The 24,531-nt window shown below is 38.8% G+C and overlaps 1 protein-coding gene across 1 annotated transcript in view; it reads right to left on the reverse strand.

Annotated features, from left to right (window-relative positions):
* Positions 1–24,531, reverse strand: part of SYNJ2 (synaptojanin 2) — a 67,960-nt gene that overhangs the window by 37,473 nt on the left and 5,956 nt on the right. Inside the window, exons 2-4 of the mRNA XM_075146071.1 lie at positions 19,939–20,025; positions 10,538–10,808; positions 7,880–8,105 (exon numbers count right to left, since the gene is read on the reverse strand). Coding sequence (XP_075002172.1) covers positions 7,880–8,105; positions 10,538–10,808; positions 19,939–20,025 — 584 coding nt within the window. The remainder of the gene's footprint in view (positions 1–7,879; positions 8,106–10,537; positions 10,809–19,938; positions 20,026–24,531) is intronic.

Genomic DNA, 24,531 nt, shown 5'->3' on the forward strand with positions numbered 1-24,531 from the left:
TCCCATTTCACTAAGATGAAAGTCATAAGTGGCTTCGTCAAGGACACAATGTCAGTGTTAGAATGATGGCTAGCCCAGATGTAGTGCAAAACTGTATGTTTTGATGTTTTTAGCCTCACACCAATGAATTAAGAACCATTCTCTGTTGCACTTCATCCTAGCACAACCCCCTGCAAGAGAGAGGGTTGCTCAGAGAAGCTTCCTTGCTGAGGCCTGCCTCACAGCTTGAGTAACATGGCTCTAAAAGATGCTCTCCCAGTAAAGTTTTCTAAATGTTGCCGGTATCTGAGTGCAGGAGCTAATTACCATGGCAACACACTGGTGCACCTCTCTTCGCGCTTCTGTGCTCAGAAGAGTTCATCCTGCAGTTGGACTACAGGAGTGAGCAGGCCCACCTTCTTCCTCTTTATCACATCCTCACTGAGACAGGTTGTACCGAGATGAGTCAGTGACTTCTAAACACTGAATCATCTTTTCACTTACAGTCATGGACCCAGAGGAGCCAATTCTAAGGTAAAGCAAATTTGTGTAGCTCCACTGACAGCCCCAGCTTTATCCTGACTCACACTAAATGACAATCAGGTCCTGAATCTATGGAAAAAAAGAGTCAGGACTGGCTCACTTCAAAATTTGACACGAATCATCACCTTGTAATGAGTTGAAATGAAACATCTAATGATGACGATAACAGACGAAGTTTCATATGAACTACAATTTGGCCACTGAAACAGCTTGCTATAGAGGATCGGTTTTCTTTACAATCTTCTGGAACACCCTGTTTCCTAACTAACTGAAAAATCGACAGCTCAAGTATCTCTTTGGCCAGCTCTTTTAAAAGTCCCAGCTGCAAATTCCCTAGGCCCACTGATTAAAAGATAATAATTCTAATTTTAACACCTGCAGTTTAACATCTTCCTGTGCTACAGTTTAAATGGAAAGTACTTCAGCACAGTTACAAACCATGAATATATAACCTGCCTTCTTTATGCCAAATACACAAGAGAAAAACAAACATTTCTGCCTTTCTGCATTAACGGATGCTCACATTTCCACTTACTAGTGATTCAACATTGTAAGAGTTAACAGATATTTGTTACTATTCTCACTCACATTTTCTGTTCACTGGTTTTCACCCATTACCTCTTCTAACTGTTTTCTGCTCTATTTAACTGTCCATTTGGAGAACTGAACAACAACAAAAATTCAAACTATTTGTGGATCATTCCTGTGATCTAAACAGGATGCCCACATCCTGATGTGATGGGCAGGGGATGACCTCTGTCAGGATGAGGTCTAACACAGAACTCCCCTATGATGATAGGGCATTCTAAAGAAACTGACATTTTTATGCACGTTGCCATGTACCTTTTAGAAATTCAGATGTTTCTGAACTGGGAGCATGGCCTCTCCAACACAGTCATTCACAAGAAAGTTCTCCACATTAGCACCTATTTTTTTTCTTTTCACTTACAACGCTCATCATTCTGTTCTCTGGAGCAATTCTGCGGTCTTTCACAATCCTCTCACCTCATTTTCATGACCCAGATGAATCCAAAATTATTTTCTTCAAAGCTGCCAGTGAGTTGGAAAAAGACCTAGTATTTTTTAATGAGTGGGAGAGTAACACCCTTTTCTGCCAGTCATTCCTTCCTAAACAGACTGTAAGCATTAAGCATTACAGCTGTGCAAATCTTCCCTGAATTTCAGCAATACCCCCTACCCTTCATTCACCACCCCAAGGAACATGACCTCTGATCTTTACATTGCCTTCTACTATGTATGCCACTTGACTTTACAATAATAGTGGCAACAGCCTTCCTACCAGCAGACGTATTAAGCAAGCAGGTTGAAAGACTGAGACTAAGAAGACTTTCCAGTTCAGGAATGGACATAATCTTAACACCCATATACACTATAAGAAACCACATTTGTTAAAATCTTAAATAAGCACTGATAATACATCCAAGTTAAAATTACACTTATAAATAAAAGATTCCAACTTCATTGCTTATGCAGTTCCAGCATTTATGCATGATTAAGTACAGAATTTCTTTTCTCATATTCTTCCAAGCCTTGATCATTTTTGTTCACAATGTCATGTTTTCTACAAGCACATATCTGCCCCACTTTCTTGTCGTTCTAATTTTGACTTTATTACCCTGTCCTCTAGCAGATCCATTTCTCTTATTCTAAGGCACTAGACATAAGCTGAACAGTTCTTTAAGAAAAGAAACTATTCCTTCTTAAAAAGCATTTTATTTCCAGAATTTTCCTGTCTTCTGTTTTCCTTAACTCATGGATGAGAAATACATCCCAGAAGATCACACGAGTTTTCCTCTAACACTTCAACAACAATCAGTTACATTTTGGACAACACTTTGATACATACTGCTAAATCTTTGTCTTTGGGCTTCATAAAACTATTGTGAAGTCTTATCTTTTGTCTTAGATCCAAAATGTCAGCAAGTTGTTGCCTACTTGCCCCAGGGAGAATGTTCATTCCTATCAAATCCTCAAAACACTCAAGGACTACTTCATTAATCTCAAAGGGTCTGGCCCATAGAACAATCCAATCCAGTTAGCTGGATGGATTTTCAGACACATTTCCTGCAGTTTCCCCATCAGACAACATAATAGCATCTGGATACTTAACCCACGTGGAGGATCTCTTCGCCTTGATAATAGATTGCCTGTCCTCTGACCTCTGATATTAGGATTTGCCGTATTCTTCTTTCGACTTCTGCTGTCTTAGACTCTTTTTGTGGTCTCTTTCCCCAACTCCAGGATCAAGGGTGATAGTGCTGACAGTTCAAGAGGACATTTCTCAATCTTTCTATTCTGTTGCATAGGGTCAGACCTTGCCCCTGTGATCCAAAGACCTTTCCTGGTAACACAAGTTTCATGCACAAGTACTGCTAGCAAGCTTCTGAGCAAGAAGCAAACTGGTACCAGTTCTGAGCAAGAAGCAAATATCTACGTCAATCAGCTGGTGTTCTAATCCCAGTGCTGCTCCCATTCATCACTTGGAATAATTTATTCACTAATGTCCATCACTCAGCTTCATTAGAAGAAAATAATTATCCAGTCACAACTTCAAATGGCAAAATTCACTACAGACTCAAGGGGCACAGAGACACAATCCATGATGAAATGGATACTCACATGGCCTGTTCTGGGATCCCCAGCTCTGCCACACAACCCGCAAAGAGCATGGATAACAGATGGCCTAAACATACCTCTCTGTGAGTCCCTTTAACTCATGCCACGAGATCCAAGGATATACTTGCCAAAATAATCCTCTTTGCCCTGCCTGGGACCATATTAAAACTTGATCCAGAAAATAAATTAACCACATGATTGCATCCGTTCCTCTCCTGGAGAGCTATCCAACATGGTCTAGGAGTTGTTGTGAAATAGGGATCATTTTTCTCAATCCACGCCTGACATTTTTTTCTTAAACTGGAAGAAAGGGAAGGTTAATCCAAATTCATGGCATTTACTTTTAATGCCTTGTCAAGGTTTCCATTTTCTTTATTGAACAGTTCCATGAAGGGGAAAACAACTGAAACCATTAATTTATCTTTGGTAAATTAGAGTTGTTCCCTGTAAGTCACATACTAAGATATTAAGAGTTTAGCACAACTCTTTGGAGGATAACTGGGGGAGGAGCTGAAATGTAAACAGTAACAGGCACACAAACTAAATGAAAAAAGCATGCTTGTTTCTCAATGCTATCAGCAGAAAAGAATGCGATACAGTCTCAACTTTAGGGGAGGAAGTAGGGGAGGAAGAAAGGGTGAGGGAAACATTAAAGCTATCACTGGGAAACAGAGTGTGATTTTAAAACTACTTGAGGATTAACTGCAACACTGCAAGTAGAAAGGGCTGCCATCCTGTTACAAAATACTGGCAACAAATCTGGAAGTACACATTAAAGAGATTTCAAAAAAGCCCTATTTTCTCCTCCTGTCATGTTTTGTTTTTCCTTAAGTGTTTCCTACCATTTTTTCTTTCTTCTTTTTTCTTTCTAAATATGCAAGCCAAATGATCAAATATCTGGAAGATCTACTAGTAGGTTGGGTTTTTTTTCTGAAAAGCAAAAGTGAAGTGAGATATTTAACTTTTTCCCCCTTCTTCTCAAACACTGTGAGTCACAGCAGTTCAGTGAGCCCACAAAAAATGACTCATTGCAGAGCTAAAATGCCACAAGGCTAACTCAGTGGGAGACAAAAGCATACCATCTATGCATAAAAGAGCTGCCTGGAGATAAGACTAATTGTTTCTCCCTCTTCTAAAAACAGAAAAATTTTAGAAGTAATTCCTATAAAGGGGGGAAAAGTCCTGGCTTTTCAGAATCCTCAGGTGCTATTTATCCATGAAAGCACACAGCCAGCATGCCATTATACTGTACAGGCTGCAGCAAATGGCAACAAAATGTTATTCAGCCAAGATATTACCTCATAGGCGATTAGTCAGTAGTCTACTATGAAAGTAGGAGAGAGTTTATTCTAGGACTCTTCCTTCCTAATGCTAAGTGGATGCCAGCTTGAACTGGATCTCGGGCATCCCAGTGGTTAGCCCAACTTCGCTTTCTTAGGACACGCAGCTTGGTAAAACTAGTGTTTATCACCATGAGCAACAGCAACCTTCTTTTCTCCTTTAAAAACAAAAACCAAACAAAACCACACAATCCTTTAAAACTGCAAACCCTTGTTATAATTTTCAACCTACTTGAGCCTTTCACCCTATAACTGTTTCACTCTTGTGCTTTTGCTTACTCAATTGCATAACACTCAAAATCCTTCAGTCCTCCCACTTCTCAGCTGCCCCTGGCTGAACAGGAACAAAGCACAGCAGTTCCTGTGAAGGGTCTGACCCAGACCCAGCTAAGGGAAGCATTAGCAACCAAGTACTGTTTTGCCACTTACCAGGAGCCAATCCCCAGGTTTTCTGCTGGGATGCAAAGGCCATCTTATTTTTCATGCTAATCATTTGCAACATAATGTACTCCAGGAATATAATTAAATAGAATTAGTTACTTCTGACCCAACTAGTGAGCAGGACAGCAGAAGTATTTCCCATGATTAGACAACTGCTAAGTGCAGTGCCGCACTGATCTGAAAGCATGAGACTGATCTGAAAGAACGCTGACATCCCTTTCTAACATTTTCTTTCCTCTGCATTTCAGCAACAGAACATTCTTCAAATCCCGAGTAACGTACTTTGCACTAATGCTCATGAGAAGGCACTCAACTAAAATAGCAGACTGTACCAAGTTATTACTTAAAATGGCATATGTCCCTTCTTCTGTTCCCAAGTTCCAGGGGAAAATTCCACTTTTCGGTGAGCAGACCTATCTGCATCTCCCAATGCACTGACAGACTTTCTAGAAAGATGCAGACGCTGCAGGACTTGACTTGCAGTTGTTTTGGAGCAGAGGCACAAAAGAGAATTATTAGCAGAGAATTCAGAGACTGACATTAGAGACTCAAGCACTGCAGGGGAAGAGTTTGGCAGAATTTGTGGAAGCCTGAACACTAAGTGGAAAGCTGCCAGGCCAGCCTACTGAAAATGCAGGCAAACCAGGAAAAGGAAGGAGATGAGCAAAAAGCCACCCACATCCCTGATGAAAACTCTGACCACCAGGCAGAAAGTCACATGTGTAACACTGTGCATGCTTTGAGCATGTCTTGGGGATCAAACCTCACCAGCCGACTGGGGAATACTAGTCTGCAACTCCTCCAGGCCTTCTGCTGAGCAATGCAGCACTGTGAAGTCTACACCTGCCCTTAGGTAGAACCAGGTGAAGAGGTTAAAGCTGTACAAGGCAACATCTTCGAGGAAATTTTGAAAGTGCCCAAATATTGCTGGATTTTGGACAAACAGGTGCCTGAAGGCATGCCTACCTCATGCAGTGGGATAACAGAAAGGACAGCGCTGAGTGTGAGCCACTACACTCATGCAATGCCATGACGAAATACTAGTGCTAAAGTATGGGCACTTTTGAGGGGGGATGCCACCCTCAGCAGTCAGGCACAGTCCTACAGTGACACAGCTATAACTCTTCTGGAACAAGTAATGACACTGCTAGCTTAAGCATCTCTATGCTACACTCACTGAGTCATATAGAGATGTCTCACCAGCCTCCCCTTATGAGCATCACCTAAGCAATCTACTTTCATTGTATGTGCACCTACATATATAGACACATACGTACACATATAAAAACAATCTACGCTACATACACAGTTTTGTAGGTCTGCCCAAGAAGACACTGAAAACAATCAAATTTTAGAACCTTGTTAATCCTTGTCCTTTGTTCATAACTACTACCAGCCATTTATCTATTCTGCTTATAGAGACATCCATTTCTGTATGATGGTTCTGACTGCTAGTAATTACTATTTCTATTCAAAAAGGAAAAGGTGATTATACTTGAATAAGAAAGCACTCATTTCAGCTGGCACAGAAGATTTCAGATTCTTCAGGGTCCAATGCTTTTTATTCACTTTCAAGGTAGTAAGCTCCGTGTGTAATAAAACCAACTCTGTGTTATTTTGTTTGGCTGTGTCAATCAAGGGAGCCTGCTGAATGCATTTCACCCATATATTTTGTCTCAGCGTCAGCTGGAAATAAGGTTTGTACCATGTATGTATAAAAACCGTGTCATACCACCTCTCACTGGAGAGAATCCCCCACAAAGCAAAGGGGAATATAGAGCAAAGTCTCTTCCAAAATGAGTTGCTCTGGAATTTGCCTGACTCTAAGAAGATGGTGGGTTTTCTCTGTTTCCTTTACTAGCCAAAGATGATTTGATTTCCAGCGAACACTGCTCCTTTGCTGGGCAGCTTCCTCTTAACTAGAATGATATATTTGGGCACTGAGAGTTCTTCTTCACCACAGCACAGCATACACAACTTACCTTCTACAAATGTTGTCCCCACTGGTCTGCAAAAGTCCTGTGAGGCAGGAAGTTAATAATCACCCTCATTTTATAGTTGAAAAACTTACTATACAAAGAAGTGATGGATTCAATCCAATAAGGCAGACAGGAATAACTTGAAACATGAATATTTATGATCATAAGATTTTATATGATTCTAAGTGACTTCCTTACAGCCAAAAGCAAATCTCAGTTCTAGTTTTTGCTGAAAATCACCCCCCACATCCCTAACCAAATTCTTTTACATCAGTGTAGACATAGTTATGCCATTGTAGTGCAAGGGACTTTCAGTGGCTAGCTCAGCAAACCTGGCGGTATGGACCAACAGAGATTCTTAAAATGAATGGAAGAGAAATGAGGTGTAGAGACCATTACTTTCTAGAAAATCTTTCAAACTAATTCTTCTCCAAATTCTATAGCACAGGAAACATGATGAATTTTAGAAAAAATGTACTTTAAAATGTATGCAGAATGTATAAAAGTGGGACACTTATTCTGGAACAGATTTGAAAACATTCTTTTGTTTAATACATGGGCCTCATGACCGATAATTCTAAGCAAGTTTTGTGCAATTGAGAAACTTATTGTTACACATGTTGATTTCGCATGAATTAACACAGAGAGCGCTCTGAATGGTTTAAAAACCCATGTCTGTATTTCACTATGATATCAAATGGCCAGACTTTCACATTCAGGACAAAAAAAATCATTATTTTTTCAGTATTAGTGAAAATTGTGTGCATGGAAAAGTCAGAAACACAGAAAAAGAATAGATCGCAAAGAGATGCTTAATGGGCAAGAACAAATAGATCTGTCATGCAATAATATTTTAAATATTCTTGGAAAAAACACTTGCTTTAATTCTTGTTGGAAACTCTGCCCCAATTAAACTTGAGTGGACTGAATTATTCAAAGCTATTGGATACATCCGCTTACCTGCTCTGTCTCAACGAAGTTAGACACATGTCCATCATCATTGACCCCTCGAATATGAAACCGGGCACCAGCTCGCTCACAGCTGATACGAGAGATGAGGCAGGCTTTCGCCTTCTTGTGGGAAGCATAAACAGTGCGAATGTCCACTACACCACAGATCACTTTCAGCAACCAGTCAGAGCAGTTCACCTGGTAGTGTTTGAAGGGCACATGCAACAGCTGGTTCCTGAAAGTTTCAACAACATACAAATACATTACTGAATAAAATAAGATAGACAGGCATGGGTGCCACCCCACAACAATCACTAATTTAAGCAATTAATGTTTTGTGAACCTTTTTCTATTGTACCTTTACTTTATCCAAAGCCAGGAAATATCAGGAAGAAATCCTTGTGAACGACTACAGTGAACAGAACATGGCAAATTTTAACAGCACAGCTACCACCGAAGTGTTGTCCTTGTATCTTGTACCTCTGTCTTATAAATTTAGATGCGAATGTCACCTCTTTCAGCTCCAGAAATACATTTATATTTAGTAATCTTTTTCATAAATTACAGTGCTGTCAAGCTAATTTTGAACAGTATTGCCTGGACCTTAGCCTACACTACAGGATGAAGAGCCATTTTAAAACCCACCAGGATTTTCACAAAAATTTTTCCAAGCAGAAACTGGACCCATAAGTCAATGGAGATATTGCAAAAAGTGCTACTAAAATTAAGAGGAATGCCTGTTTTAACCTTCAATTTATTTTAAGATCAACAACCCAAGAAACCTATCATGCCTGGTTAACAGTGATGCTAGTCTCTTCTATTATGATGGTTTTCCTCATTTCATTTTTCAAAATGTGCCTTTAGTCACAGATGAGGGCCAACAAAATCCCTTTTATGATATTTATTGCTCAACAGCAGATCTGTACAAGAATTATTACATCTAGCAAAACCCCTGAAGAATTGTTCTTCTAGAGTATAGCATTTCTCTGAAAAAGGTGCAAGTCATTCTTATATTTTTAAACTAAGTATGTATCAAAAAGCAGCTCTAAAACAATTTTTGGTATCTCTTCCACCTCCTTCTAGCTCTACTCACAGAGGAAGTCCTCACTCAGACAAATTCCAGTAGAACTTTGTTGTTGTTGCAGTTCATTTAACAGGTAGTTTGTGTTCCTTATAACTAAGTCGCCTGACACTTTTCATCACGTAACTATTTATCCCATTGTTTACTCTTCTCAAGAATTGTTTGGTCTGAAATTTCCTATATCATATAATTGCCTCAAGATAAATTTTCTTTGGAACATCTTTTTGCTCTAAATGTGATGTTGTCACCATTCATCCCTGCTCTACAACATGTAGGAGAATGGAACCTCTTCAAGGGCTACTTCTAGATTAGCCAGAAGCAGCAAAGAAGATAAGTTCAAATACTTATCTTCCAAGAAGAAAAGTTTCAAAAGACAGAACAGGTAAAAAAAGTTGCTTTAAAGGTTGTTTCTTTATTAAGGGATACTGCCACCTTAGGAGTTTCATCACTGGAATACAGCTCATTTGTGCCATCTGTCTAACTTGACATGCTTGGAGAGCTTTTTGAGAGGGATGCGTAATTAGCACAGTTGAAAGCAAGTTTTATCTACCTCTCTTCTGAGTTAAACTAAAACACTAGATCTTACCAGTCAAAATCACATCACAGCTAGAAAGATTATTCAGACTGAATGAACTGCTCTCTCATGTTTATTTATCATCCATTATGAACTTTTTTGCTTATTTAATATTCACCTACTTTGAGTAACAAGACTTATCACACATTCTAGCAGCACACCCACATTTAACTCTGCCAGTTATCTTCTACCTACATCATATAATCCTAATTTATTTCCAGTACCTCTATGCTTCCTGTGTGACTATATTTTTGTTTAAAAAGAAAAAAATGAGGGTATAGGAATTCAAGCATTCTGCCAGAACTTGCAAAGCAAACAAAACTGAATTACACCCACCTAGGGAAGAAAAAACCCAGCATCTGTGTGTTTTCCTTTCCACTCAACCAATACTTACCACAACAAGAAATACTTTTTATTTGCTTTATAAGCACAAGAAAGTAAGAAGTACAGAGCAGAGTATCACATGAGTTTCCTTCTGTGCAACATACATTTACACTGAGCTGCAAACATATTAATATTGATGTTTTCAACACAAAAACTAGGGCACATTATTGAAACATTAAATGACAGACTTTAAACACATACACTTTTAAGAAATAGAAGATACTTCACCACAGATGATGGAATTTATGAACAGTTCAAGTGCAGGTTTCTATTAGATAACTTTTAAGACAAATTATTAAAAAGAACTGCAGGGGAAACTAATCATGACATGTAGAGACATGTTTCTGTAGTGTGAGCAATACATCTTGTGTTTTCTTCTTAAAAACACAAAACGTCCAGTTATTAGAATTGCATTTCACTGTCAGATTAATTTTAATTAAACAGAATTTACTTATTTGACCCAGGTTTATCATGAATTCACTAAGGCCACATGCCCTGTAAAATGACATGACAATGAAATGAAGGGGGTGCACCTGAAATGCATATGTTCATTTCCCTCTGAGAATGTTTGACCAATAAGATACAGGTGGGGATGACAGAAGACTTTGGTATAACATGCAGTACTAACCAGAAGAACGAGTTACCAGATTCATAGTGGTTATCACCCTGCTTCTGAGCCCGCACGGTCAGGTCAAAGTTTGAGCCTGCATTAGGCCAGGAGAAATAGAACATCCCAGAGTTCAGTATTTTCTTCAAGGCAGTAACACGCTCCTCTTCCTTGGTTTCTTCCTGGAGAGGACAGAAATCTGTTGCAGTAATTTTGTAAACTTCAGCGTCCAGGATTTTTCCCACTGATGTACAGCCTGTCACCAGGACCAGAAAGTGCAGCCGAGCGTTACCTAGAAGGTGATAGACAGTTACAAAAAGGTTACAGGTGGACACAGGCTATGCCATTTCGCATCTGTCCTGTCATATGCAATGCTGACAGGGCTCCAGCAGAGGCCAGTATCTTTGCTTCAGAAGAAAACAAATACAAACGACAAACACCTGACCTATGTTCGTTTACATTTCTGAATTCCTTTTGACTGCAGGTAAGCGAGTGCAATTGTGTAATATTCCACAATACTTACACATTCCCATCCTTTGCTGCATTAGAATGTGTTTTTCCCACTTACTTAATGAAGTGCAATGAGCTTGGTGTTAGGACACTACTCAAAAATCAAATTTCACCACCCTAGAGAACATACAGTTTTCATTGGATTTCATTGAAGGGAAAGGTAAAAGACTGGTCGTTTATGAGATAAAGTGTATTCCTCACTATGGATTTTTCAACTGACTTCTGAATTGTAAAGATATGAAGCATTCAGATTTCTTACTGGCTTCAGATGAAGCTGGGTGTGTTCAGCCATTCAGAAAGTTTCAGTATTACCAGTTCTCAAGATTTTGCTTTTTATGTCACAAAAGAGTGTACATGATTAGATGACAACCTCAATTATCACTAAAAAGAATTCGAGCTCTTATGGTTGTGAAGCAAAGTGTGAAATTATGAAGCAGCTGAATTTCAGGGCCCCAAAACTAAAAGATAAATGTTGAAGCTTGAGAACACCACTGTAATCAGATCTCTCGTACCCAGCAGGATTTCAACCGCTGCTCATTCTCTCTGAAATGATAAAGTAATTAAGAAGCAGTAGAACAATTGTTCTGAAAACACTGGTTTTGCTAGGAAGAAACTGTTTGATTCACTTAAATTGGCCTTTAATGGAAACAATGTCATCCTATTCACTCCAGTTAGTAAGAAAAGGTGGAAGTGAGCCAAGATTTATTGCTCTAGCATAGCAGAAACAACAGCTGACCTGCCAAGAGCAACCTAGTTAGCTAAGGGCACAGTGACAATCTGGGACAGTATGGTTTCAGACAGCAAAAGGGGACACTTTTAGGACCACTCTTCAACCCTCTACAGCGGCCCACTGTCCGAAAATGCAGACCAACTCTCACGCAACAACTAGTTTTTTTCTGAAACACCAGCAGGGGAGTCCTTGCTTCCAGATCGCAGGCTGGCTACGGAAAATTGAGTTAGGGGTGGTTTGCAGCAGGGCCAGAATATTTGCGTAGGCACACGGGACTGGAATGGCAGGACAAGGTGGAAGATTAGATCTTATTCATTCTGTTCTGCTGACTCCAGTTTTGCATAAAGGCCAGTGTAGGTGGTGTTTACTAAAAAGCTCTGTTCATCACATTTCTTTCTCTAACAAGGGTATGCTGTGTTCTCCTTCTTGAGTGTTTTTAAGAAGTACATCTTCTGTATTTTTCTAGATGATACTGTAGTGGAGGGTTAGAAATATATAAAACCTGACAGTTCATTCCTCCTTTGCACATGAGTGTGCACAATTATAAAGGATTAAGTGTAGGAGATACTTCAGTTATCACCATGATAGTTCATACCTGACTAAATACTGTCTTGCAGCCTCTGGAAGTGGTTAGGAGGAGTTAGCTGTCTCAGGATAGCTAATACCTTCTATGACTTTGCTGAAACCATGCAAAACTGATCAGCTTAAAGTAAACTTCACGCATGAGAAGTTGGAAGCAATGTATAGAAACACTATTGATATACCTTACTATCAGTCAGTTTCAGGGACAGAAAACCAGTAGTGACAGACTCAGAGAGCTGTCTGGCTGGGACGCTGAGACAAAGAATACAAGCACTTTCCTTGGCTTCAGTGACCCTAAACTTTTCTAGAGGGTTCAGAAGAGATCGAACGAGAAAGTCAACATTAAAATAGGCAAAAAGAACAAAAATTTAATAATAGTGGGCTTTTTATCTGTGGTTCTGTCCTTTGAAGAGCTTGTAACCTGCAGAAAACCACTGGATCTAAACAAGGCAATTCTTCAGTTTAAGAAGGCAACAAGTAGAAATAAAGCATGACAGAAAAGCCAATCAAAACTACACTTTTGCCTTACCTAGAAACTTGCTACTCCTTAGCAGAGACTCTAGACTCTTTTTACTACCTTCTCCACTCAACCACTCACCCCCAAAATGGGAGACACATCTACACATGCAGAGGTCCAGCATCTCCACTCCCCCAAATCACTAGCTAATGAGCTCAAAAATAGTAATCACAGCTAAGAAGCTACTGCGTTGTCCCTGAAGCATCAGGAGACTGATGGCTTTCTGAAGCTGTAATACTCTTTCCTGCCACTGTGCAGTAACCCCACATAAGAGAGTTGGGGTTGCTTAGCCTGGAGAAGAGATGGCTCTGGGGAGACCTTATTGCAACCTTTCAATACATAAAGGGGGCTTATAAGAAAGATAGAGAGACACTTTTTACCAGGGCTTGTAGTGACAGGACATGGGGCAATGGTTTTAAACTGAAAGAGGGTAGGTTTAAATTGGATACAAGGAAGAAATTTTTTACAGTGAGAGTGGTGAGACACTGGAACAGGTTGCCCAGAGAAGCTGTGGATGCCCCATCCCTGGAAGTGTTCAAGGTCAGGTTGGATGGGGCTTTGAGCAACCTCATCTAGTGAAAGATGTCCCTGCCCATGACAAGGAGGTTGGACTATATGACCTTTAAAGGTCCCTTCTGACCAAAACCAGTCTATGCTTCTATATACAAAGAATAAGTCTTTACAGTACTCCAAATTATGGAGCAGCCTTCATCCTTCACGCACTTTTCATGATGCCTTTGAACAGAGGCAGGCTGGCAAAGAAGTTCACACTTACAGGCCAGAGGATTGGAGAAAAAGGAAGTAAAGAGACAAATAGATTTAAGCTACGATAAAACTAGCCTGCTTTGCCGCTTTTGTCCTCCTAGACTGCTCTGTGAGCTGAGGTGGTCTTCAGATCAACTCTAACCTCTCTGATTTGCTTAAATCTCTCAGGATATGCTACAAACCAGCCAGAATGTAGAAACCCTACAACACCACAGCCCCAGCTTAACACAAATCTCTGACTCTGTGTCTTGGAAAAAAGTCCCAAGCCCCATCCCCTGATATCACCTTCATCCCAGGTGGTATTTGGACAGCGTTCCTGGGAATCAGCTCTAGGCTATCACTGCACTGTCCGGGGGAGGAAGATCCTTGCCCGATGTGCATGCCGCTCTTGGCACAGGGAGCAAGCTAATCCCAATATCCTATTGACAGTGCTCAAGCCTGTGCCCTGCCCCATTTTTATTCACAGTACAGATGTAGCCACCAGGTCCTGAGCAGAAGTAGGGCTCCCATCAGCCTTTCACCCTTTCAGAACTTCACACAGCAAAATTAATGCTACCAAAACACTACTCCACTATTCATCTTTTAATCATGTCTCCATTAAGGTCTAAGAAATTACCCACCACTAAGCTATACATCTATATACAGTGAAACAAAGCTTTCCCGTCTTCCTTTCTTTGCCAGCAACATCAGTTTATGTCAGGGAATCTCTTCTTTCAACCCCAAACCTTTTTTCTCACACTGTTTCCCCTCAACTCAGGCTGCCAATGTTTTTAAATTTATTGATAACTACATTGGACAAGTTTGTAATGGAAATGATAACTGCGGTACCTCCACTCATGCTTTCACTTAGGCATTTTGTCAGATTGAAAATGCTATTCCAAGGAATAAAACGAAAGCATTACATACGCAAACAGTATTACCTAATAGTACCTAATAGTACCTAACATTACCAGCCACAGGAAAAATGCTTCTGCTTATTTGCCAGTCACTGAAAGTCTGATTATTATTATGGATATATTAAAGCAAAAAATCAGTCCATTTACTTCTAAATTTAAACTTTAAAAAGTGAGTGTGGTTTCTCTTCTGGCATGTAAATGTCAACAAGCCATAATCTTTCCTGTTGAAAATAGATACTTAATATGAAAACAGCTGTATCAGCCACAACCCTACCTAAATGTACATAAATTTAAGGGTAGAAATTGCTTCAATTGCTTCAATCAGGATGGATGCTGTTACTGGAGCAAGTAATTTTTATAAAAAGCAAAATTAAAATCAACTTTCTCCATTTCTAAAAATTGCAGATACTAAGATATTTTATAATTGTTCATTCATTGCAAGGAAAATAACATTTTTAGCTGACAAGAATTTACTGAAAAATTCTTTTAGTTCCTAAACAATTCATTTTTATTATCCAGTAAATCTCACAAAAAAATGCAAGAAGTTGCATTCCTGGTTTAGTACACCCACCCCTCCAAAAAAAGAATAAAAAAAAACCAACAAAAAACCAAACAAACCAACTAAAACAAAAAAAAACACCCAACAAAAAATCCTGCTATCAACACAACATGGAATTTCCTATGGTAGGTGGATTTATGAGGCCATGGCACAAGAGAGAGAGGATTTTTTAAATTGGTTTTGCTGAGCAAACTGTGAAAATATCACAACTTTAATGAAATAGATCAAATTGAAACACCCAGACATTCCTTAAAGCTAGAAGGTACTTCCCCTTAAAACAGCCGAGACTATTCCATTAGTCTCTGCAGCCTTAACTTTTGAACACTGCAGCTCACTACCATTTCCAATTCTGTAATTATATTAAAAATACTGTTCCTTTTAAGTTTCCAGTGAAACTGTTTTTATGCAAGTAGCACTTGAAGTACCAGACTAACACCAATCACAACAAAAATACATCAGATAGTCCAGTCAAATCCACCTGGCAGCATCATCAGGAAGCATATTATGGGGTTACAACCTTTGAAAGGAGCTGAACAGTTTTCAAGGTATTTATGTTTCTTCTGTCCAGAACATCAACAGCAACATGGAAAAAAAAATACTACAGCCATGAAATGAGCAGTCATCGCTTAAGTGTAAGCTCAAATAAGTCAGGAAGCTGAGTTTTAAAATGCTGGCAGTGCATCCTCAAGATGAAAGGGAGAATTAACACTAAATCAGTTCCCTAAAGTCAGTGGCCCTGACAGTACTACCACTGCAGCCAGTCTACGGAGGCTCCCTGCTCTCAGGAGCTCCCTGCATATCTGGAGTAGGGGACAGGCCAAACTCCAGTCTTATTTCTTGAAACAGGAGCCAAACAGTTCCTATCAAAAAAAGTAATTAATGGAAGTACACTGGCTGGAAAATTTATGGTAATTTTCCCTTGATTTCATGTGCAGTACAGTAGCAGAAAGCACGTTATATTCAGCTGGCAGCTGCAAAGTGCATGATGAATGAAGCCAGCACTAAGGCCAATAAAAAGCAACCCAAAAAAATGGAAAACCTTTTCCTGTGAAGCAATCAAGGCTCCAGGTCTGGCTCTTACACTTCACTTTGTACCAACAACCACATCAGCTGCAGACTATTTACCAGGCCCCCCACCTTGGAAAACAACTTTTTTTTTTTTTTTAAACCTTTACAAGTAGTCTAATGTGCAATGCTGCTTCATGTTAGTCTTTCTAAACTTTACACGTAGATGAAAGTAATTTAGGAATATAAGAACTGCAACTGGCGATCATACCTGTGGAAAAGTCCCTCATTTCCTTAGGATGCAATCTGGAATGTTTTAAAGAAATCTCTGAAACAATTTTAGAGCAAGAATTGAAGTGTTCCTTACTGGTCATACTTTCTACAGCAACACATTTATGAAAAAGCAAGACCCACCTACAGTACTAAAGAAAAAAGAAAAATTTTTCAAAGCTCATGGATCAAATTTTGATCTCAGATAGATGGGTATAAATGCTCATGCATCGTGACCAAGATCATTATTTTGCCCCATTACAGCTATAAATCACCACAACCGTAAAGAACACTTTCGAAGAAATGTAAGAAATGTTTTGCTCACAGCGATATGTGCTGAATGCCCTTTTATCAGGTTGCACAACGGAGGCAGAGGATGGAGAATATTTGGCATAGAAAAAGACAAAAATAACTTGCATCCATTTTTTTAAAAGCTCTTGTGAAACCAACTGCCTTAATCCAAGTTGAACAGGAAACACAGTTCTGGTATGTCACACCCTACAATAGTAAGCTGCAGTTTCTGTATTTAACCTGTCTACATGACTCAAGGCAATTGTTTCCTCTGCAGTTTATGGGATGACTTCAGAGTTGCTTATTATGAGCTGCAGTGAAAAGGAGGCAACATCCAATTCTTATTTTGTCCTTCTTAACTGTAAATATTTCACTCAAGACTGCCTTTTCCTTTTAAAAATGAATTTGCTCCAGTTTTCGCTCTTTCTCCATTCCAACACAGTCATGCCATTGCCTTATGTTCCCTCAGCCTGTTCCATCTCCACTCCACACATACATCCACTTCACTCTACAGTCCACTGAAAAACAATTTGCAAAGTATTTTTGCCTCTCATCTGCTTTCAAAATTAACAACAGAACACAGAATAGGAGCAGACTCTAAGCATCTAGCTGAACATCTCTGAGGAAATCTATAGCAGAATTATGAAAAGAACCAAGATTTTCCAAACTATAGTTTTAGTCTCAAAGATCTTTCTCCCTCTTCTAAATACAATTACATACTAGGAAACATTCAAAAGGAATAGAAAACAGGTACTTAGTTGTCCTTTTTGCCTTTGAAACGTCTTCCTTTCAACTATACATTGTATACGTGCAAGCGCAAGAGTATATACACAGTCAAATTAATTCAGAATGCCTCCCCAAATAGAGCAGCTGTATTAAACTAAACAACCTGTGTGGTGATGGTGTCAAAATACTACCTTATACATGTACCCCTTCCTGACATCACAGTGTCTAAACCAGACACTGCAAAGCCAGGTCTTTTAACACTTTGCTTAAGATGTATTTGCTAGATCTTCTTTGGCAGCAAAATCTTGGCTGAGATACAGCTCAGAAACACTGTACAATTCATTCTGCTGCCATCCATCTCACAAAAGAAAGCAGAAGAACTTAGTGAGTCATGTTAACAGACATAAGTACATAGAAGTGAATGTTATTACTGGTGGGAAACGTTAACTTTGTGAGTCAGTTTCACATATTTCATCTACTTTCTTGTGAAAAGCACGATCTACTTTGGCAGGCATACAGTGTGATTTATTTGGACTCCTAAGTAGTGATATTCACAGATTAATTAAAGTGCTTAAAGACATCTTTCATGTCTTGGAAAAAAGTCTCCCCTTCTGCTTTACAAATACACTCTTTTAATATCCCAGTGGAATGTACTTTCACAAATATTTTCAGTTACTTTAGTACTTATGGTCTGCAGGTTTCCAGTAGCAAGAAAAAAATACTGATACTCCAAAAAAGTCTATCTGATCACTGATGCTCAGTGAAGAGCTGGCCAATTATACCCTTGTTTGCAGCTGCTAGAATACATTATATATAAAAAAAAAGTTACATTGCATTCCTTTCCAGTGTTAATCTTTCATGTAAGCAATAGCTAAAGGGATGGAACTAACTTACATGTAAGATGGAAGATCTAAGACTGTGAAAAAAACCTGGGCTACCTCTTGAATGGTGAGATGGCATGCAATCATCTTTGCTTTTTTAAACATGTTCAGCAGCAGAAAATCTTTGCTTACCTTTGCTTACCATTACAGCATGACCCTCCTGACTTTTCACTCAATCACAATTAGAAGTTTGCCTTCAGTAGTTAACTTTTTTATCCAATTACCAATAAATTTTTTAACAATCCTTTCCAAAGGAAGTTCTGTACCAGGACTTGCAATTTAATGCTAAAACAAGACAGAGGTGCAGTGACAAAGCTCAGAGAGGAAAAACCTCACACTTTAAGGGCACTGAAGTGAAGCAGGTGTTGTTCAAAAAGAAGTAAGGACATGGGAAACATAGAAATAAAAGGAGAAAAGAGAAAAAATAAAGCTGAGAAGATTTCATACCCCATTTGAAATCATTCACCTTTTAATACGAAGACTAAAATCGTACCTATTTAGTTCCCATCACATACAAGAAACTACCCTCATCTATAACTTGAAGAGCTTGAATTCAATAGCTACATTCCTTTACTATTACAACAGGATTCATTAGACTCCTATGAAGAAAACAGGTCCAAGTGCCAAGAAAAACTAATCACAAGCCCTCCATTTTTAATTACATTAACAAATTGATATTAATCTCCATAGAAATGCCTAATTAACTCCACAAGAAACAAAACAAACAAAAAGTCCACATTCATTTGAAAAGACTAGATGGGCCTACAGTTTTAAATTATGACATAGAAATCTTTCAGATTACAGTCGCCTCTTCAGATCAATCTCAAGTCATATTACTCATGTCATAAAATGGTAAGTAGGCTATAAAAAGATACACTTATATCTACTGGTCTAAATACACCAGCGCTCACACCACCACTGCCTTTGGCAGATTCCTTGCCCAAGCATCAAGTTATATGGAAAACAGCTTTGTCATTCCTCCAAGTCAAAATTAAGGCTTACTGTAAGAAGACCAGAGGAACAAGGCATAGTGCTTTTTGTTTTAATGCATCTTTTTCATCAGTGAATTTGAAGTCTGCTGTGTAAGGTACTATTACCTTCAAATCAGTGACTGCCGTTCTTTTCCTGAAACAAGCTATTTGCATTAACATTCCCGTAGGCAGTGTAATAGCAAGTTCTTTGCTAAATCAAGATTCCCAAACTGTACAGAAATTTACAGCAATGACAATAAATATTCCTTACTATACTAGTTGAAGTTAAAGGCCTGCTTCTGCAAATCCTTATCCATGTAAATTACCCAATTAAAGGCAATTGGGCATTATAGCAAGGACTGGGAATCTGTAGTACTGCAGTTTAAGATGACCACGATTAATCAGTGTTTAAACATGATCCTTCAAAAAAAAGTAAGACATCATAGTTTGCCTTGGACAAATGTGGTAGAGAAAAAAAAAAGACTATTATCTTCAGGCAGCTAAGAATGTTAGACAAAACAAAACTTAGAAAAAATCCAAAATTCTTAGACTACCACTTAGCAGTACGTTTTTGGCACAGCATAGAAAAAGAAATAGATCTTTTCCAGATGAACATAATTAGCTCTCACAAGTTAAGGAATCAGACAACTTTAGCATTTGTTGCGGTCATTTGGCATTGTCTGGGCATTTTATAATCTGTCATACAGATGGTCACTTACCACATTTAAGCTGAAGCTCTCCTAAGCAGCCATAAGCATCCACGAGTTTTTCATATTGTCCTTTAATTGCATCCTTTTCCTCTGGAGCTGAAAAACACAATGAAAAGCAGAAAACCTTAGTTTTCCAGTATTTATCAAATTTTCAAATTGCTACAGCCTACACCAATGTTTCCCAGCTAATTTCGCTCAGTAAACAAAACTACAGTACAAAGGTACGGTTAAAATGCTGTAAGAATACAATGATTAAAAAGCGATGGGACAGAAATGCATAGCCTCTCCACACATCACCCTAGAAGAAAGAAGGGCACTAATTATCCTTCCAAACAACGTGATCATGATTAACATTCTTATTCTATGGTACAGATGCCACATCAGTTTCAGAATAAGTAAAAGAACATGCAGGCACATGTAAACTTTACACCATTCTAAAATAAGAACAAAAATAATAATTTGTCTGGCCATAAGCTAAAATATAATATATCTTTTCTTAATGTGCAAAAAGAGATGGTTTCTGTTTCCAGATTCTCACAGTCTAATTTCAGACAAAATCAGAATTTTTTTATGCAAGATAACATAATTTGATGTAGACACATCAGATGTTAATTTCAAGAGGAATTAAACTTATATTTTAGTGAAGTAAGAATTAGCTGTTTAAAAATAAATAAAATTAAAGGGTCAGATGCTGATGTTAGATTTGTGTGTTTCTGTAACAACTGACTTCAATAGGCACAAACTGAACATTTAAATATTAAGCCAGAACATGGCTCAAACTTCCACCAGCTACTTTAAAGTAAAACCAAAGCACTTCCTGAATGAGTAAGTCTGCGTTTTGTATATATTTCCTAATGAGGAGCAAGGTTAGCCTCATGAATGAGGAAAACAGGCTGTGACCCTCAAATGTCCATTTACTTCTCAAACCACAGATAAACAGCAACATGGTACTTTCGGAGGTTAGCTAATACTTTAGAATCTTATGCTCCTAATAAACTTCAGCATTTAAAAAAATCTGAAACCTCCGGGCATTAAAAGGACAAACTGAACTGCCTGCAATGGATGATGGAACAGAAAAGAAAGAAACAGACTTCTCTTTATAAACCTCAAGAGGCAAGTAGCTCAGTGAGAAGCATGGAAAACAAATAAATATCTCATATATCGCTGACATTTTGAAGTGAAAGGAAGGACACTTCCACTCGCACAAGTCTTGTGGAGTCCTTAGTAGAGACAAGCCCCAAAGGAAATCAAAACATTTGTCTCAATTTTTGCATCCGTGACAAACAGAGAAGACTTGTTAATTTTTTCCTAATTTTTTTTTTGATATCAGACTTTCACAACTTATCTATTTTGCTTTCTTACAAACACTGAGTGAATTAGAGAAACTAGTAAAACGTTGGTACCACACACACCAGTGAAACAAAACATAAGCAACAGAAAGAAGAAAGGGATTTTTATTGAGTAAGGTAAACCTCTGGACAGCAACAATTTAAATATTCAGTATCAGCACCTCTTAAGGGCTGAGGCTCTGGAAGCTCAGTTCTCTGACACTTCAAAAAAACTTCAGCAAAAACAGTTTAGATAAAAAATGAAACATTGTTATAGCTTAAAAAAAAAAAGACACCCTCTCAGGCCTTCCTCATGCATTTAAAAATAAAGTTTAAAAAGTGATGTTTCACTTTCCACGGCACCTTCACTAGAAAAAAGCAGCAACAACATGCTAACTTTTTTCTTAAATTTGTTCTCTGCCTTAAAAGCTTATCTTAGTTCCCTTTAAAATAAAAAGCAAAAGCCATAAACAAAATTCTTGCTCCAAATATTCCACCTCTAAGAAGAAATAGAGAACAGAAATAGCAATAGATTCAGATCTCAGACTGATGCAGGAGCTCGCAAACTTGCAGGCTAGGCACAACCTGAAAACATTTAAAAGACATCTTGAACGCACGGTAATATTCTTCAAAATAGAATTATGGGTTGGAAAGTTGGCTGTTAAAGCGTCTGGTAAGAGCACGATCCAAAAGAATGGAACTTATTTCAGTGTGGAAATAAGCAACTCGCAATTCATGCTGCTAATGGCAAGAAGCACCTGACACTGGCACGTACAGAAGCCACCAAAGTTTCCCAGGTCAAGCCAGCAGCATCACATGCACATCAGCTCCTGGCACAGGACTTTTCCAAATGCACAGACAAATAGCTGTGTTTTGCCAGTAGTGGTACAGAAACATCCCATCGTTCCGGGCAGGCCATTTGGCAGAACATTCGCCTGCACAGTAGTCAGGGCATCGGTACCAGCAGAGCTGCCTGGAAGGGAGAAGCAGGCTCCAAACACAAAGCTCCAGGAGGACTCTGGGCTGCATTGCCACTCTTTTTGGCTGGTTAACAACTTCTACCGCATGGCAGATTCTGTTATTTATTCTAGGGTTCATTTTGCTCCCTGAAGCAATTTAGACTCAGAAACCAAAAAAGCAACGAAGTGATCTTCCCTTGACATCTCCATGCACTCTCTAAAGATACAGCACACTCTAAGACCTCACCCGTGGATAGTCCGAGAGGGAAGGAACATGCCAAACAGACACAGCTACGCCTGTGGGTCACGCAAATGGAGAGGCCAAAATATTTTAGTGCATAGAGACCAAATTTGTGTGGCAAAAAAAAAAAAAAAATCCCTTTCTTATAAATACTGATGGAATTTGAAGTCTACTGTCCCACTATACTCCTCCATGTTGCACTACGACCACCGTCATTTTGCGTGGGCCAGGGCAGGGGCCTCAGGCAGCAGCTCCCGCATACTGCACCCCCTCCATAAGGGCCCTTGTGAACTGGGGGGATGATGGTGCTGTCTTGCTCTATGTCTTGCCAATGTGCAAGTGAGGATACAGGTGTCACCTCTGCAGCACTGGGAGGTCCTAGCTGGCTTCTGACACACCCCAGCCAATTTTTTTATTTTTTCAGAGGGGGTAAGGGAAAAGGAGAAGGAATCCCCAACAATCATTATAAAAAACAATACATAGAAAGGATGACTAAAGCGTGACTTTAAAACGACATTATTGCAGAGGGCTTGAGCCAAGTTCATATCTTATTATCAAAAAGAAATATTTATAAATCTTAAAAATTTCTTATTGAAATCTCAAATAGCTGTCATCAAAACCTGGTCTGAAACATCTCCCAAAGTATTTGCAAACAGTACTAGGACACAAGAGCCAGAATCAGAGAGTGACTAGACAGAGAAAACAATTCACTGATGTGCTACTGCCTTTGCTGGATGAAAAAGAGAGTTAAAGGGGAAAATTACTAAAAAACTCTAAAGGATTGTTGACAGAAAGGAAAAATATAAACCATATCTGACAAGTTTGAACAATATTGAAAATACTGTTTTAGCAACAACATTTGACAGCTAGATGTGTGCAAACACATGGCACTTTTCTAATCGGTAACATGAAAATGATTTCTGTGTTTCTCTGCTAAATGTTCCAGAGTCGGGATTTTTATTCTGCAATGGCTTTCATAAAAGCTCTGAAATGTAGAGGCAGTGAGAGCGGTCTGCTTGAAAACCTAGGACAAGGACTGGATGTTTACCTATTCTCTGCTCACATGCAAAATCCTTCCTTTTTCAAGCCAGACAGCTTGAGATACATACATACATATACAGTTAATGCACAATACTGCTACAGAAGTTAATGAAACTCAAGCAAAAGCTTTATACTTAGAGAACAAGTTGAGTTTGCAAATACATAGTGCATTTGTTTACGGCTTAATAATAGCTATAGGTACTAAAAAGTACACATAGTAACTACCAAACTCCACTAAAGCTTTCCATTAATATTTTTAGTAATCTTTCCTTCCACTAAGCATATAATTGAGTATACACCCCTCTGCAATAATTACCACAACTGTCTTGTGTTCGTAACAGCTTTACAGACCTGCACACTGTCTGCATTCCTCAACCACTTTTCTTAATATCAATTATGTAAAAGCTCCTGATGTAAATTATATATGATTGGCACGTTAGTGCAAAATCTTAACCCTTGCAAAACAAGAGGCACACAATAATTCAATTAAACTAAGCTACAATAAACTCAACTAAAAGTGATCTTTTTCCATGTGTAAAATATTTCAGAGCCAAAGAAAAACACCATGAAAAGACACACAACTACATATACCATATGGCCTAGCCAAGCGCAACTTCCTGCTTGTAAAAGCTGCAAATTCGATTTAACGGCTAGCAGGAACTGGCCAGACGTACAGAGTTTCCTCTATTCAACCCTTCCTTAGGGCTGATCCCCCAGACTTCAGCAGGAACCAACACGGCTCTCAAACATACGGTGTCCAGAAAGGTCAGTGATCAGAGGGAGAGGGCAGAAAGGTACCATAGTTCCAAGTCCAACATTAAGGACAGATACAGTAATACCCTCAACTTAAAGATAAAGCTGAAGAAATAGCTCTTGAAGAAAAGAGTCTGGGACCAGGTTACAGGTTCTGGCTCTCTCCTCTGATTATTAAGCCTGATTCTGGAAATAGACACCCGCTTAGCTGTAGATACCGCTATACATATATATTCTGAAGCATTTCTAAGTACTTTTAGAAACATAGGCTTGATGTGAT

The sequence above is a fragment of the Calonectris borealis genome, chromosome 3 (assembly GCF_964195595.1).
Source record: "Calonectris borealis chromosome 3, bCalBor7.hap1.2, whole genome shotgun sequence".
NCBI lineage: Eukaryota > Metazoa > Chordata > Aves > Procellariiformes > Procellariidae > Calonectris > Calonectris borealis.